General features: G+C 40.8%; 1 protein-coding gene across 1 annotated transcript in view; it reads right to left on the bottom strand.

Annotated features, from left to right (window-relative positions):
- Positions 1-1,777: 1,777 nt before the first annotated feature.
- The window catches only part of LOC142872353 (myosin-IIIb-like), a 71,397-nt gene continuing 57,193 nt past the window's right edge, over positions 1,778-15,981 (bottom strand). Inside the window, exon 8 of the mRNA XM_076005644.1 lies at positions 1,778-1,936. Within this exon, the coding sequence (XP_075861759.1) occupies positions 1,915-1,936 (22 nt within the window). The 3' untranslated portion in view covers positions 1,778-1,914. The remainder of the gene's footprint in view (positions 1,937-15,981) is intronic.

Genomic DNA, 15,981 nt, shown 5'->3' with positions numbered 1-15,981 from the left:
GGCAGGAGCCTAAACTGTGCAAGTTGGTAGAAACTACAGGTTTAAACAACATAAAATTAAAGCCAAGAACTAGAAAAGTCAAATCCAAAATCTGAGAGAAGAGGCTCAGAGAAAAGTAAATACCTCAGATCTAAGCCAGCTATGTGTCCAGAGTCTGAGAAATGAGAAAATTTCAAAGTGAAACTTTTTTTTTTTTTTAGACAGAGTCTCACTTTGTTGCCTGGGCTAGAGTGCCATGGTGTCAGCCTAGCTCACAGCAACCTCAGACTCCTGGGCTCAAGCAATCCTCCTGCCTCAGCCTCTTGAGTAGCTGGCACTACAGGCATGTGCCACCATGCCCAGCTAATTTTTTTAGTTGTCTGGCTAATTTCTTTTTATTTTTAGTAGAGACGAGGTCTCACTCTTGCTCAGGCTGATTTCGAACTCCTGACCTTGAGCATCCACCTGTCTCGGTCTCCCAGAGTGGTAGGATTACAGGTGTGAGCCACCACGCCCACCCCCAAACTCCTCTTTTATGCATCACATCCTATTCAGGTCCCCCAAGCCACCTTTGTTCCTTCAGTTTCTTTAATCATTTTTCCTCCAACATAGATTCTCTCCAAGCCTAAGCTCTTTTACAACTATGCACCTAAATGCCAGATTTTCTGGGATGCTAACATACCCTGGGCCTCCAGATTAAATCTTCAAATTCCATCATCTGTGTCCTTGAAGTAAATATTAGCACAGATTATTAATATATCTACAACTTTGCTTCTATCAGATAGCAAGATAGAAAGAAAGTTTCTAGAAGAACTGTCCAATGACAGGGAAAGTGGGAATTTTCCTGACTAGTTGACACAGCATTTGGAATGGATAACTCTACAGGGCTGAAGACTGGCAAAAGGACCTGATCTCCACATCTAGTGGGAATAATGATATTTATTTAATATCTTGTCCTTATGGTAAAAGCAGATATATAACTATATGTACAGCATGATACTATTTTTCTGGAAGAATATACATGTGTATGGGAGTAGTACAACTAGTGCAGACTAGTTGTCCACCAGATCAATTCCCCTTCTTCCTGCACACAGAGCTAGATTACATTTCCCAGCCTTATAATTTGGTGTGAACATGTGACTAAGTGTTGACCAATGGCATGTGGCATAAAGAATGGATATCACTCTTGTGCAATCCTGTATTTTCTTTCTAATTGTCTGCCAGCCCAATGCAGAGCATCCAGTGGTGCAATAAGAGGCCCTAGAAGATGGCAGGTCCACTTGTTAAATATGGCAGAGCCTCCATCAGCCTGGGTCCCCCAAAGACTGTGTGAGGCAAAGCCCACTCCCCACCCCACCACCCCCTACAGCTATTTGAGCTTTCTGTGAACAAAAAATAAACTTTCATCTGTTGAGCCACTAAGGATGGGGGGATTTCTAGCTAGCTTACCTGACTCTAACTAATATAGAAATATACCCCTAGAAAAATATCTAAGAAAATATATACCAAGATGTTAACCAGATGGTGGGCTTTTTGTTTTTTCTTCATTTGCCTTATGTATATATTCTAATTACTTGTATACTGTTTAAAGGTTTCTTAAAATTATATATAATATATATATATATATATATGTAGAGAGAGAGAGAGTTTCCTTTCTGGAAAACTGCAAGTTTGGTCATTTTCTGCTGATATTACCCAAGAGGAGCAAATGATGCCAACCATGGTCATTTGCCATTATCTACAGTTTTTATTCTATTGCCATCAGAAGAAACCACTTAGGAATGACATGGGACTATTTACAGTTTTTATTGACTTTCTATCAATTTTGACTCCATGGATGAGAATCTGTCATGAACTAAGAGATATGAACTCACTATAGACCTCTAGCTATTGTGATGCTTACATAGAACCTGGGACTTCCTTCTCTCATGTACATCAGAGTTCTTCCACTCCCCTGCTTGAAAAAGAAAAGGATAATGAGCACATTTCTATAATATATGCATAGCACTGACCCTTTTAACATAAACTGTTAAGAAATAGACAAGTTATAGAAAAAATGACTTAAGAGTATTCCAAAACCAGAGTCATAATTTCTGGCAGATATTTCACAAAAATATAATGAGTTTATAACCAACAACAAGCCACCTTGATAAGTTACCTAGAAATTCATTTTTTCAACTTAGGGAGCATACCAGGAAATGAAATAAATTGAAGTTAGTTTAGAAATTAATGCTTTATTGAATTTAGATAAGTTTTTGTTTTATGGCCAAGGCAGGCACTCAATCCATTACCCTATGAAATCCAAATATTAATTTTGTATTAGGCCATGCCACCAGAGAGCTATATACGCTGGGCTGCATTGTTTTATTAATTTCAACTGAATTTTTCTTTATAATCATGGTATCAATCTACACTGAAAAACCGTTACTGGAATTACCATAAAGATTATAGTGAAGACATGGTACACAATTTTACCCATCCTGAGCACTCTGCTTGTGTTTAGTATTCCGAATACTATAAATGTGTAACTGATATTTTTCTTTTTGTCTCGGAAGCTAGGAAGCTCAGAAGTAAGTGTATTGTCAAATAAATAGGAAAGTACTGTGTGTGTTTTGTTTACTAATCTCTCCTTGGTCCTTGGCTTAATCCTCTTTTTCCTATCTTTGTTTTCTATTCAAGGAAAATTCCTTCTCTCACGTGTTTCATCTTGTTGCATAGTCTGTATTTTTGTAAATGGCCTTAAATATTTTTGAAAACAGCCTTAACTACTTTCTGGATGAGCTAAGTGATGGAGAAATGTACACCTAACTATAGAAAAGAAAAAAATCAAAGTGTAAGAGTGAAAGCTAAAGGCTGGGCGCGGTGGCTCACGCCTGTAATCCTAGCACTCTGGGAGGCTGAGGGGGGCGGATTGCTCGAGGTCAGGAGTTCGAAACTAGCCTGAGCAGGAATGAGACCCCGTCTCTACTATAAATAGAAAGAAATTAATTGGCCAACTAATAGATAGATAGATAGATAGATAGATAGATAGATAGATAGATAGATAGAAAGAAAGATAGATAGATAGATAGATAGATAGATAGATAGATAGATAGATAGATAGATATAATTAGCCGGGCATGGTGGCGCATGCCTGTAGTCCCAGCTACTCGGGAGGCTGAGGCAGAAGGATTGCTTGAGCCCAGGAGTTTGAGGTTGCTGTGAGCTAGGCTGACGCCACGGCACTCACTCTAGCCTGGGCAACAAAATGAGACTCTGTCTCAAAAAAAAAAAAAAAGAGTGGAAGCTAAAAGTAAATTCTCAGTAGTACCTCAAACTTTCTGCAAGCAACAAAATCTGGCATTAACTGGACTGTAATGAAACTAGGGGACTAACATCCCTTAACTTCCATATCTCTGCCTATCTCGAAGCTCCTAGTTTTGACATCCCTCTGACCTGACAACTCCTTCCCTTTGTGTTCTGGCCCCTGCCTGCCACATGCCTTGACCCCTGCCTAGCCCGAGCACACCTTCCTCTGTCTCTGTGTCCACCCACACCTTGGCATGGGAACTACGTTCCAGGGTATGCTCTTAATATCTCTGATTAGCTGATTCTAGACCCAGCCATGCTATAATTACTCCCAAACTTACATATGATAGAGGTGTGTTTTTTTTTATCACATTTACCTTCCAACTTATATAGAAAGTGCTTTCTTTTGGAACCTTTTTGAACATATGAACCTTTTCAGTCTTGGAACCTCTAGCAGTGTGATTTATAGGCTAAGGATTCATGGTGCTCTGAAACTGAGGCCAAGACTTAAAAATCTAGAGGTGCTACATATTCTTTAAGTGTCTGACTCCAACCAGAGGGAGACTTTGGGAGGTGACGACAAGAGAGCCCTCTTTCAGGAGGCAAGAAGAGATAAAGAGACCTAGTCCCGTTATGAAAGCCAACCCCAACGGCTTTCTGGTTCATCATCACAGCATTCTAAATATAAATTCTGTAAAATCTTAAGCATCCTTTTAAAAACCCTGCTCTCATCAATTATCTCCTCTCACATGTCTTTGTTTTCCACCTCCACATTTGGCCCTTTGGCTTAACCTGATTTCCCCACATGACAGCAGGCTTTTCCCTATCACTGACAGGATGCACTCGCCACCCTCAAATCCATTTGCGGCTTAACTTTTGCCACTAGCTTTTACTCCTCAGTCTGCTACTCCTCTCTTCCAAAACTAAGCAGTCACCGAAGGTCTCTTAAATGTCAAATCCAACAAACATACTCTTTCCAATTTTCACTGTATTTATCCTTTAAGTGCATTGCTGAGTACCTACTACATGCCAGGGCACTTTGCCATACAACTCTTTCCCTCATGGCACCCAATAACATTGATATTGTCAGCTGGGGGAATTCATGTAACTTACCTTACCCAACATCACACAACCAGCAAGCAGCAGAAGCAGGATTCAAATCCAGGAATGTCTACATAGTATATTAAAGATGGCTGCAAATTCTTTGCCACTCCTCTCTTGGAGTGGTGGAGTCTTTTCCTCCCCTTGAATCTTGGCTGGCCCCTGATTTGTTCTCACCAGCAGAAGGTGGCAGAAGTGATATATGTGACTTCTATGGCTGGACCTTACGAGATCTGCAGCTCTGCTTTTCTGCACCGGGAAAGCTCTTGCTTAGAAGCCCACTGCCACATATGCAACCCAACTACCCTGAGACCACTGTGCTGGGAGGAAACCAGGCAGAGAGAGGAAGCCAAGGGGACGAGCACCGGTTTCTTGACCCTTCCAGCCCAGCCCAATTGCCAGCTGAATGGAGCAGCCAAGTTGATGTCTCCAGCTGACACTCACTATGTGAAGCAGAAAAACCAACTCACCAACTCTGCCTGAATTCCTTACCCACATTGTCATCATAAATCATAAATTGTTGTTTAAGCCACTAAGTGTTAGGGTTGTTTGTTACAGAGCCATAAATAACCAACATCTGATTCTAAAAGTACCTGCCACTTAGCATTTTTACCATCTCCTCATTAATTTCCACCAAACCAACCTGTCCTCCCCTATTTTAAGACTTATTTAATGACACAATGATCCTCGTTTATCTCAAAATATTTTTTTAATTTAAAAACACTTTGAGCATATAGTATGCATTAAATATTGTGCTAGGTGCTATGACAGATATAAAGTTTTAGAAGGATATATTCCTAGCCCTCAAAGGCCCTTATATTCTGGGGAGAGAAATAATCAAATATACAAATGGCCCCAAATACACAAAGGAGCAAGCAAAGATGGGTGCTGGAGTGGGAACCTGATCAGGGAAGAGTACAGGCTCAGGGTTCTCACTGGGACCTGCAGGTTTAGGGAGTGGCTTCCGTGCACAGTTGGTGGAAGCACATCCACCTGTATGTGGACAAGAATCAGCCTTGATTTCTTCCTGGCCCACAGACCCTACCCCACAATCAGTCACTGAGTCCACACAGCCACCTCCTTCCACACTGTCCCTACCCTCTGCCCTGTGCTGACTTGCTTGTTATAAGCCTGTTACAGCCTCCTCACACTCACCTTGCCTCCTATCTCCTATTTTCCCCAGTTCATCCTTACTGTCTCTAGGATGATCTTTCTGAAACAGGTGAAACTCTTGTCACTATTCTCAAAAATGGCTTATAGCTTCCAGTTCTCTGCAGTCCCAACCAATGGCTCTCTGCATGGCTACCAAGACAATCAGTGTTCTGTTCTCAAGGTAACTTTCTACCCCCATCTCTCACCCCAGCAACTCTAGAGCCAGACTCACTTTTGCACAGCTATTCATTCCTTTGCTCATGCTCTCACTAAAGCTCTGAACTATTGCCTCCCACCCCCAATCCTTATGCAAATTCTACCCTTTGTAGATTCAGCTTGAATGAGGTACAAGGCCTTCCTAGTTCTCCTTGGTCAAAATGAATCATTTCTTCCTTTGTTTCCAGAGCCCTTTCTTTAAACCTTCATTCCATTATGCCTGATGTACACACTTAGCCATATGATAGAGTTTCAAACAGACTGTGAACTCCCGAGGGTAGATGCTCTGCCTGACTGACCTTTACAACTTCCTTTACAACTAAAGGATAGCTTTGAGCTATCCTTCATATGTTGTAGGTGCTTATACATAAATATTCCATTGATGTTATCTTATATTCTAATTCCAATCTTCCTAAACACTTATATATTTTACTTTGAACTTTGATTAAGTCTATCTACCTAATCTATGTCATTCTCAGACATTTGTATCCTCAGCCCAAAAGATGCAGATTAACTCCTCAGACTATCAAATCATCCTATATGGGATAAAACAATGCTAAACATAGCATCACATGCCACAGCCAGGCATGTTTCCCCAGAACATATTTTTTACACTGCATATGCTTCATAATGAAAGATCACATTGTGTGTATACACCTAACACATACCATGGTATTATGCACATATACTGGCAGTTCCCTACTTATAATACAATCATACATAGAAAATGTGTTTGTTATCTTCCCCTCCAGCTACCCTTCCATTTCTCTTTCCCACTTTAGAGCAAACTTCTTATAAGAGTGTCTTTACTGTCTCCAGTTCCTGTTTTTGTCTCTTCTCCCTTTGTATTATGAAATATATCACATATACTCTAACACAAGTATAACCATCCTCCAGATCAAGAAATACTGCTAGCACACCAGTCCTAACTCTAATTTTGTTTTTATCCCCACAGTTCTATCAAAACATCTCTTGACAGCATTACCAGTTTTCTCCAGGCTGTCAGATCCAATGATCAAATCTCAGTCTTCACCTTACTTGACAGAGAAGCATTTGATACAGTTGACCGTTCAATCTCTCCTTCAACCTTTTCTTCTTTGGTTTCTCAAATACCACCCTCTTTTAGTTCTCCTCTTACCTCAATGGACACTTCTCTTCACCTTTCTCACCTCTAAATGTGGAGTAGCCCTCAGGAGATTTTTGTCTTCTTATCCACAACCCCTGCCCAGGTAAAGTCTACTCATCCCATGACATTAAATATCATCTAGATTCTAATGATTCCCATATTTATATCTCCAGTCTAAATGTCTCCACTGAACTCAGACTCCTGTGTCAACTATCTACTCAATGTCTCTTGGATAACAAATTTGCATCTCAAACTAAATGTCTGAAATGGAACTCTTTTTTTATTAATTTCATAAAATTACAGGGATACAAACATTTTGGTTACATGAACTGCTTTTGAGACAGTTTGAGTCAAAGTTATAAACGTGTCCATCACCCTTATAATGCACGTTGTACTCGTTAGGTGAATTTACTCATCTCCTCCCCCCCCCACCTGTTTGATTCCATTGAATTTTACTACCATATATGCACATGAGTGTTGATCCATAAGTTTTAATAGTGAGTACATGTGGTTTTTGTTCTTCCATTCTTATACTTCACTTAAAAAGATGGTCTCTGCATACCGCCACCAAGTCACCTCCTCCCACAACCGTCCCCAACTTGGAAAATGACAATTTCTGTTTTCCAGTTGTTCAAGTCAAAAACTTTAAGATTTTCATTATGTATGTCCTCTTTCCCTCTCATATCCTACATTCAATCCAAGAGCAATCACATAAGCTCTACCTTCAAATTATATCCATAATCCAACTTCATCTCACCACCCCCACCTTAGTCTAAGCTGCCATTCTCCCTTACTTGGATTATTACAAGAGCCTTTTACCTTGTCTTTCTGCCTCTACTCCTACTGCCCCCTTCCCTAACATTCCATTCTTCATGTAGCATCCAAAAGAATCCTATAAGAAGAGATCATTTCATGTTACTTTTCTGCTCTAAACCCTAATGGCTTCTCCTCTTATTCACAGAAAAATCCAAAATCATTCCAGTGACCTACAAAGGCCCTACCTCATCTGTCCCCAGCTGTCTTTGGCATCATCTCCTACCACTCTCTCCTGCTCACACTGTGTTCTAGTTGCCTTGGTCTCCTTGCTATTCTTAAAATGTGCCCACATGTCCCCACCTCAGGACCTTTGCACTTAGGCTTTTCCCAGTCGTGGCTTGCTGCTCCCTTACTCCCCTGGGACTTTTCTCTTTACCTCTTTACCTACGAAGAGAAGCCTTCATAGGACCTTACCTAATAGCAACCCCACTTTCTATTTCCCTTATCCTACTTTCTTTTTCCTAAGACAGGCAGATTTACCACCTACTATATTATATACTTTTTGTTTATTATTTCTTCCTCCCTCAAATATGTAAGCTCCAAAAGGACAGGGACTGTTTTGTTTATTGCTGTGCTTGATACAGTGCCTGACCATAGTAAATACTCAAAAATATTTAACAAATCATTAGATAAATTAGTTCCAAGCATCAACTTAGAGTCTACTTGTAAGTAGGTCACTATTCACACACATGCTCCTAAAGAATTAAAATTCATTTAATCAGGAATTTCTTGCATTTTGCCAAACTCACTTGGCAAACTTTTTTCTCCTACTTTTTTCCCCTTGATTTTTTTTTAAATCCCTTTCCAGTTGGAGAACATATTATTACCAAGCCAATGAACTATTTCCTTGTTGATGTGCATATTTAGTTATAGTCAGGAATTTTTTTCCTTTTTACTAAACAATGAAATGTTAACATGTGAACTTTGGGAAGGAAGGGAATCAAGGGTAGAGCCAGGAAGACAACTATGATCTCCAGGTAAGTGCATCATCATTAAGACAAAGATGCAACCCACTTTCCATTTGTTCCTTTGAAGTCATTGGAAGAATGGTGAGCTGTGCCACATCATGGTCGACCACAGAGGCAACACCAAATCTAGTGATAAGGGAGACAAGCCCATTTCCCCACATTCATTTCTCTTGGCTTGAAGTTGAACTTAGTAGTCAGAATGTATGGGACCCAGCCATGGATCTCTCTAGCCATATCACCTAGGAAAACTCACTTCCAGTCTCTGGGTTTCCTCTTCTGCTTATGACTGCAATGGATTATATCAGTGCTTTTAAATGTTTTGGGGTCCTGAGTCACTTTAGTGTTATGGACAACTGTATCAAGTTCCCTGGAGCTGCCAGAACAAAGTACCACAAACCTGGTGGCTTAGAACAACAGAAATGTAATGTCTTACAGTTCTGGAGGCTAGAAGTCAAAAGTCAAGGTGTCAGCAGGGCCATTTGCCCTCTGAAACCTGTAGGGGAAGGATCCTTCTTTGCCTCTTCCAGCTTCTGGTGGCCCAGGTGTTCCTTGTCCTGTGGCATCACCGTCTTCCTTCTGTATGCATCTGTCTCTGTGTCTAAATTAACCCCTTTCATAAAGACACCAGTCACATTGAATTAGGGCCCACACTAATGACCTCATTTTACCTTGATTACTTCTTCTGTAGAAGATTATTTCTTCTGTAAAGACTATTTCCAAATAAGATCACATTCTGAGATAGTGGGGGTTAACACTTCAATGTTTCTTTTTGGAGGGACACAATTCAACCCATAACAACCATTTTCCTAAAAATGGTGAATTTTGCATTCAATCTTGGGAAATTTACAGAACTCTTAAAGCTCACTCTCTGCCACTTATTAGCTTTTGTTAATTGTGTGTCTTCAGCAAACCATGAATCTGAGCCCTGACTCCTCCAAACTCTAACATGAAGAAACCCTACCTATCAGAGTTGCCGTGCAGATTGAAAAAAAATTGTGCATAAGACAGTAAATGTAAATTGTGAAAGGACAAACCATTATAAAAGAGCTATTTACAGTGGCTGAACTGGGACCCAAAGCTGTTGGTTTAGAACAGTAGTCTCCAAACTTTTTTATTGCATACTTTATCAGTAATAAACTTTTGAGTGCATATTCCAATAACTATTTTCTTTCTCATCAATTATGCATAAGTGTTACTAAACTTAAAAATGCATCATATGAAATAAATAATATGTCTTAGTAGTACCCCAAAATATTTTGCAGTTAAATTGCAGAGGTTTATCTTTCTGTTCTGAATGCTGACTAATCTTGATGGTGTCACACTAATAACTTCATGCACAAAGTACACTTAGGAAGAAGGCTCATCGTTTATAATAGTGAATATAAATCCATATTTAAAATAGTATTCATGGTAATTCTCATTTTTTAATGATTTCTTAGCAGATTTAACTTGTCATTGTTCTTAACCTCACATGGCTGATGAAGAGCTTGTACTAGGAGGAGAAATGTCATCATCTCAGCCATTTTTTCTTTCGCTTACGTATGCTTATATTGGTAGAATTAGATTCAGTCTGAGGTTTCTTTGCAGAAATCTTTTAAAGTCACTTTGTCCATTTTGTAAAGGTTTAGCTGAAACTCAATGATATTTGCCATAGCCACTTAACAAGGAATCCTTAAATGACAGTACTTTCCAGAACTCTATAACTGAACCCACAAGTGGGGCTTCTTCAGCCCCTTTGCTGTGGCACTTTCTTGTGATTCATCTGTAAACAAAACCAAAAAGGAGCATTTGATGTTTAGACTGAGTGAAGGCAGCAGTGTCAATCTTTATACCTTGTAATATGAAAGCATAATGTTTCTTATTTTTTAGATTAAAAATGCATAGGTATAGAAGTCCTCATTTTTCTCTCTGTAAGCTGAAGGGTGGTTCAGATGCTCGTACTTTGGAGACCACAGGAATAGTCAGCACCTCTCCCTTATTCCTCTTCTCCCTCAAGGGTATGTTGGCATTGAGTAGGAGCACCTGTTACTAAACTGCTAAAGACAAAAGGGTTAGGTTTGAGGCAGAGGAAGTACGGAGGAGGGTGGAGGGGGTGGTGTGGTGTGAATTTGTTTCCTGTCTGGCTCCTTGGACTAATGAAAAAAATGAGGATAAAAATAGAAGGGCCTTTTTTATAGAGGGACTTAATGCTACTTTGTCAAAAGAGGAGGGCCAGAAGTTGACCAAATGGTAAGGCACAAGCAGAGTTGCTCAGGGACCTAATGGCAGAGCATGGCTCAGAGCTCATGTACTTCTTTCCTCTGGTCGGAACCCAGTACTCTGACATCCAGGACTAGAGGCTTTGGGAATAACTAGGACTAGCATCCCCCAAAGGCACAGGCATTCTGATGGTAGATAAGTGGGCAGTATATGTAGCCAAAGAAGACCCATATGGGAGAGAAATAATAGGACAGAGGCCACATAATGATGGTAGCTCACAATGGCTGTGACCACGTAAGGAGCACACCTGTGGAGATTTCTAAGAATTCCTGGAGAATACTTTGGGAGGTGTTGTAGGCAGAATATAAGGCCCCCAAAGATGTCTATGTCCTAATGCCCAGAACCTATGAATATGTTAGGTCACACAGCAAGGGAGCATTAAGTTTGCAGATGGAATTACGATTACTAACCAACTGACCTTAAAATAGGAATATTATCCTGGAGTACCAGTATAATCACAAGAGTCCTTAAAAAGGTACAGAAGGAGGTAGAAGAGTCAGTGTCAAAGTGATGCAATATGAGAAAACAAGACCAGCCACTGATGGCTTTGAAGATGGAAGGGGCCACATGCCAAGGAATACAGGCAGCTTTTAGAAGCTAGGAAAGGCAAGAAAGCAGATGCTCTCTTAGAGCCTTCAGAAAGGAACACAACTGTGTGATGCCTTGATTTTTAGCCTATTTCATACTTCTCACTTTCATAACTGCAGCCCAAATGGACTAAGACACCTTGAATGGGTCACTTACTTAGTGTAAAGATAAAGAACAAAACCTGGATTAGGCCTGGTAGAAGTCAATGCCCATTTCTCATGACCAGGATAAGTCATGATGCCAGGACGCCCACTTGCCCTCTGTGCAGGTTTTAAGACCCTTTGGAACATGGAAAGCAGGTGGTGCTTCCTCTTGGAACATGCTCCACAAGTGCCTGATCCCTGCCCAGGCAGACACCTGGATCTTCTGAGAAAACATCACCAGCCTCACAGCACCTATCTCAGAAGGATCACAACAGCTGCCTCAAATGCTACTTTGTTCTGTGAGGGAAAGGCTGAATGTTTAGCAGCCATGTCTTTTCATTCTGTACTCCACTCTGGAAGAACTGAGTCTGGGAAGAACTCAGAGAAGAAATGCAGAGCTCCTTTCTCCATCCCAAACACGGCAGAAGAGCCTGGATAGGGAAAGAAGTCTTGGTTCAACAACCTAAAGCAAGGGAGAGGAGGAATCTCTCATGTATCCACTTCCTATCTACAGGTAGACAAAGCCCTGCCAGGCACTCTGTGTAAGAGCATCTTGATTTCTATAGAAATCCCACTTAGGGTTTTGAAGGAGTGGAAGTCTGGCCCATTGAACCCCAAAAGAATATCTCTCTCCCACTCCCAACTTCCCCGTTCCTAATCACACCCTGGGCAGCCCCCCAGATGTTGCCAGGAGCAATAGGCTACAAAATAGATAGTCACTGTATTAGTTTCCCATGGCTTCCATAAGAAAGTACAACAAACTGGGTGGCTTAAAACAATACAAATTTATTCTCTCACAGTTCTAGAGGCCAGAAGTCCAAAATCAAAGTTTCCCTAGGGCTAGTCTCCCTTTGAAGCCTCTAGCAGAGGAACCTGCCTTGACTCTTCTAGTGTGGCCATCTTCCAGTGTGTCTTCATATGATGTTCTCCTTAGTTTTTGTCCTCATTTTCCTATTCTTTTAAGGATACCAGTCACATTGAATTAAGAATACACTCTACTTCAGTATAACCTCACCTTAATTTGTCTAATTACATCCGCAATGACCCTATTGCCAAGCAAGGTCACATTCTGAGGTACTGCAGGTTAGAAGTTCAACATAGCCTTTTGTGGGAAATACACTGTAATTCAGCCCATAGCAGTCACCACTGATTATTCTGCTGAAATATTTTTTCCTACTTTTACATTCTTCATAATGTACAACACATTCCCATCAGTATCAGCTCTCATTTATCAATTCTCAACCATGGGGTGGGCATGGGGAAGGCAGGATGAAAAATTTCCAAGAGAGGGTATAGTTTTAAAATATCAACAAAAAACAAACAATGGTTTGAGAGTTGCTTCAGGGGAGGATTTTTCTCAACCCTGGTTACACGTTAGAATCATCTGGGGAACTTGAAAATATAAAACATTATGTATGTTATTACAAATATTTATTTGTAAAATTAACTATATACTTATATAAATGCTGAACTTGACCCAAACCAATTAAATTGAAATCTCTAGGAGTGGTATCCAGGCATTATAATATGTGCTCTATCAAACCTCATATTAACCATGTAAGATTGTCTTACTGTTTGACCCCTATAGGGCTTACAGCCCCAATTAATTCATTTTTCACCATGGGCTATTAAGCCATGGCTCTCTCAGCCTATACAGTTTGCCAGGGTTTCTGAAGGTTCTATTTGCTGTGAGAGCTTCCCATTGTCTTTGACAACTAAGATCTTTTGGGATTTCAAGTCTGCCATTCAGCATACCAGCTACCCCATCCTTGCACGTGACAGACATGCTGCCAAAGTCCTCCAACTCTTCAAACATTTTTAAATGTTCAGCCAGCAGGATGGTCAGCAGAGTCCTGCCTCAGGCCTCTAGGACTTTGTCTACAGACTATGTTCACACTGACACAATTATCCAGTACTCCTCAACACAATCCTTCCTGGCTTATGAATCCATCACTACCATCATTCTCCAGTCTATGTTTCTCCATCTTGACCACTAAGGTATCACAACAGCTTTTACCTAAGGCCAAAACCCCAAATATGGTATATCTAAAACAGTCCCCGTTTACACCAGTCTCACAATAACACCAAATAGGAAATTAATCTGACATGGCTTTTTTATAGTGAAGCCTTACTAACTCCTAGTGATTACAGCTTTTTCTTTTAAGAACCCACAAACTATTCAAGGAGGAAAAAAAAGGAATATTAGTAATCAGCCCAGAATAAAAGTCCAACTCACTAGATGACAGTTTGCAGACTCTGCCTTCTTCCCCCTTTTGAGGAATTGAAGCACTTTCTCCCTTTTCCACTCCTCTACTGCTGTTCCTGTTCTCCAGAATTCTTCTAACATCACTGACAGTTGATCAGCAGTCTCACTTCTATATTCCCTCAATACCTGGGGTATCACTCTTCCCAGCCAAAGAAACCTGAACTCATCTGGAACAACTAGGTGCTCTCCTTACAATCCCCTCACCTGGCTTCTGTTTCTGCCTCCCTTTGCCAACGTTTTTAGCCTTTCCAGGATAGACTGGGGAAAAAAAATCTTTCTATTTGGTAGAGAAAATGGAAGCAAAATGGGACTCAATTTCAAGTCCTATGTCTAAGACTTCTGCTATTGTCCCTTTACCTGAAGACAAGATATTTCTAGAAGCTTGGGGAAGATAGAACTTACCAAGGGAGATAAAGGGACCCTATAGAGAGAAATAGCCAAGCCCCAATCATATAACTCCTCGACTAAGCCCAAAGCCACCACAAAAGATGGAATTGATAGCAAAGGAAGAGCACTGTGGCCTCAGTTCTCTTCAGAGGATGACAGCATCACCACTCACTGTAGACATAATGAGTGCAGACAAAGTGGGAGTGGAGACTAAGGCCAGCACTGCTTCCTAATGGGCAGTTCCTGTACAACATTCATGTATGGATAGAGTGGTAACCATATCTCTTAGATGTGTGTCTATTAATAAAGGAGTTGTGACAATGGATACTAATGGCAGAGCCCTTCAAACAGATGGGATATAAGTAGTAAGGATGTATTGAAAAATTAGCCTTCATCATCTCTCAATTCCCCATACAATTATCAATCAATCAATTAACTGAACTTCCAAATGACTGATCTCATGGGTGGCTCTTTTTGAATGGAAGCTTTCAGTTCTTGAAATACAAAAGAAAGAAAATTCCTTATAATATCAATATGCCCTTGAGATCTTTTCTTGGTAGCACCCTGTCTGAATCAAATGTTTACTATGTACTATTCTAAGCACTTTACATTCATTAACTCCTCGCTGATTCTATTCATATGCCCATTTTACAGGGGAGGAACTGAGACACAGAGACATGAAGTAATTTGGTCGGATTCACACACTTAGAAGGTGGTGGAGCTGCTAGTTGAACCCATGCAGAGTGATTGTAGAACATTGTAGTAACCTGATTGTAAAACTGGTCTAATATTCTATTCCTTCCTGTATCTATGCTTGGAACCCTGTCACCAATATGAGAACAACCGTGGCTAGCCTGCTGGAGAATAAGAAACTACATATTCCCTTTGAATGGTAATTGAAAAAAAAAAAAAAAAAGAAACTACATGGAACAAAGCCAAGTCATCCTAGCCAAGGCCATCCTAGACCAGCCAGCCCCAGTCAAGTCCTCAGTTGACCACAGATGCATGAGCAAGTCCAGCTAAGATCTGCAAAACCACCAGAGAATCCACAGACTCAAGATAAATAATAAATATTTGTTGTTTTAAGAAACTAAGTTTGGGGGTGGTTTGTTACATACCAGTAGATAACCAATGCAAATACCCAGGCTTGACCACTACTCTGTATTTTCCTTCTAATGATGCTGGCTTTACATGATGCTAGAATTCTCAAGAATAGGCAGCTCCAGTTGCGAAGAGCCTTCCTCTAGGCCAGTGGTCCTCAATCTTTTTGGTACTAAGGACCAATTTCATGGAAGACAATTTTTCTGCAGACTGGGAGGAAGAGGGGCACGGAGGCTGAGCTCAGGTGGTGATGTGAGCCACAGGGAGTGCCTATAAATACAGATGAAGCTTTGCTCGCTTGCCTGCCACTCACCTCCTGCTGTGCAGTGCCCTCCCCACCGCCACCACCAGTACCCTGTACTGTCATGGAAGACAATTTTTCCACAAGGGTTGGGGGGCAGCAGAGCCCTGCGGCCTGGTCCCTAACAAGCCACACACCAGTACTGGTCCATGACCCGGGTGTTGGGCACCATAGTTTTAGACTACCACTTCATCTCTCTTCATCCCTGTCTTATCCCTGCCCTACCACTATGCCAATCTATGAAGGCAGTTTTAACTATTCCCCACCTTTATTCCTTAGTTGTTTCTGGA

The sequence above is a fragment of the Microcebus murinus genome, chromosome 8 (genome assembly GCF_040939455.1).
Source record: "Microcebus murinus isolate Inina chromosome 8, M.murinus_Inina_mat1.0, whole genome shotgun sequence".
Lineage (NCBI taxonomy): Eukaryota > Metazoa > Chordata > Mammalia > Primates > Cheirogaleidae > Microcebus > Microcebus murinus.
This window is presented reverse-complemented; position numbering and strand designations above follow the sequence as displayed.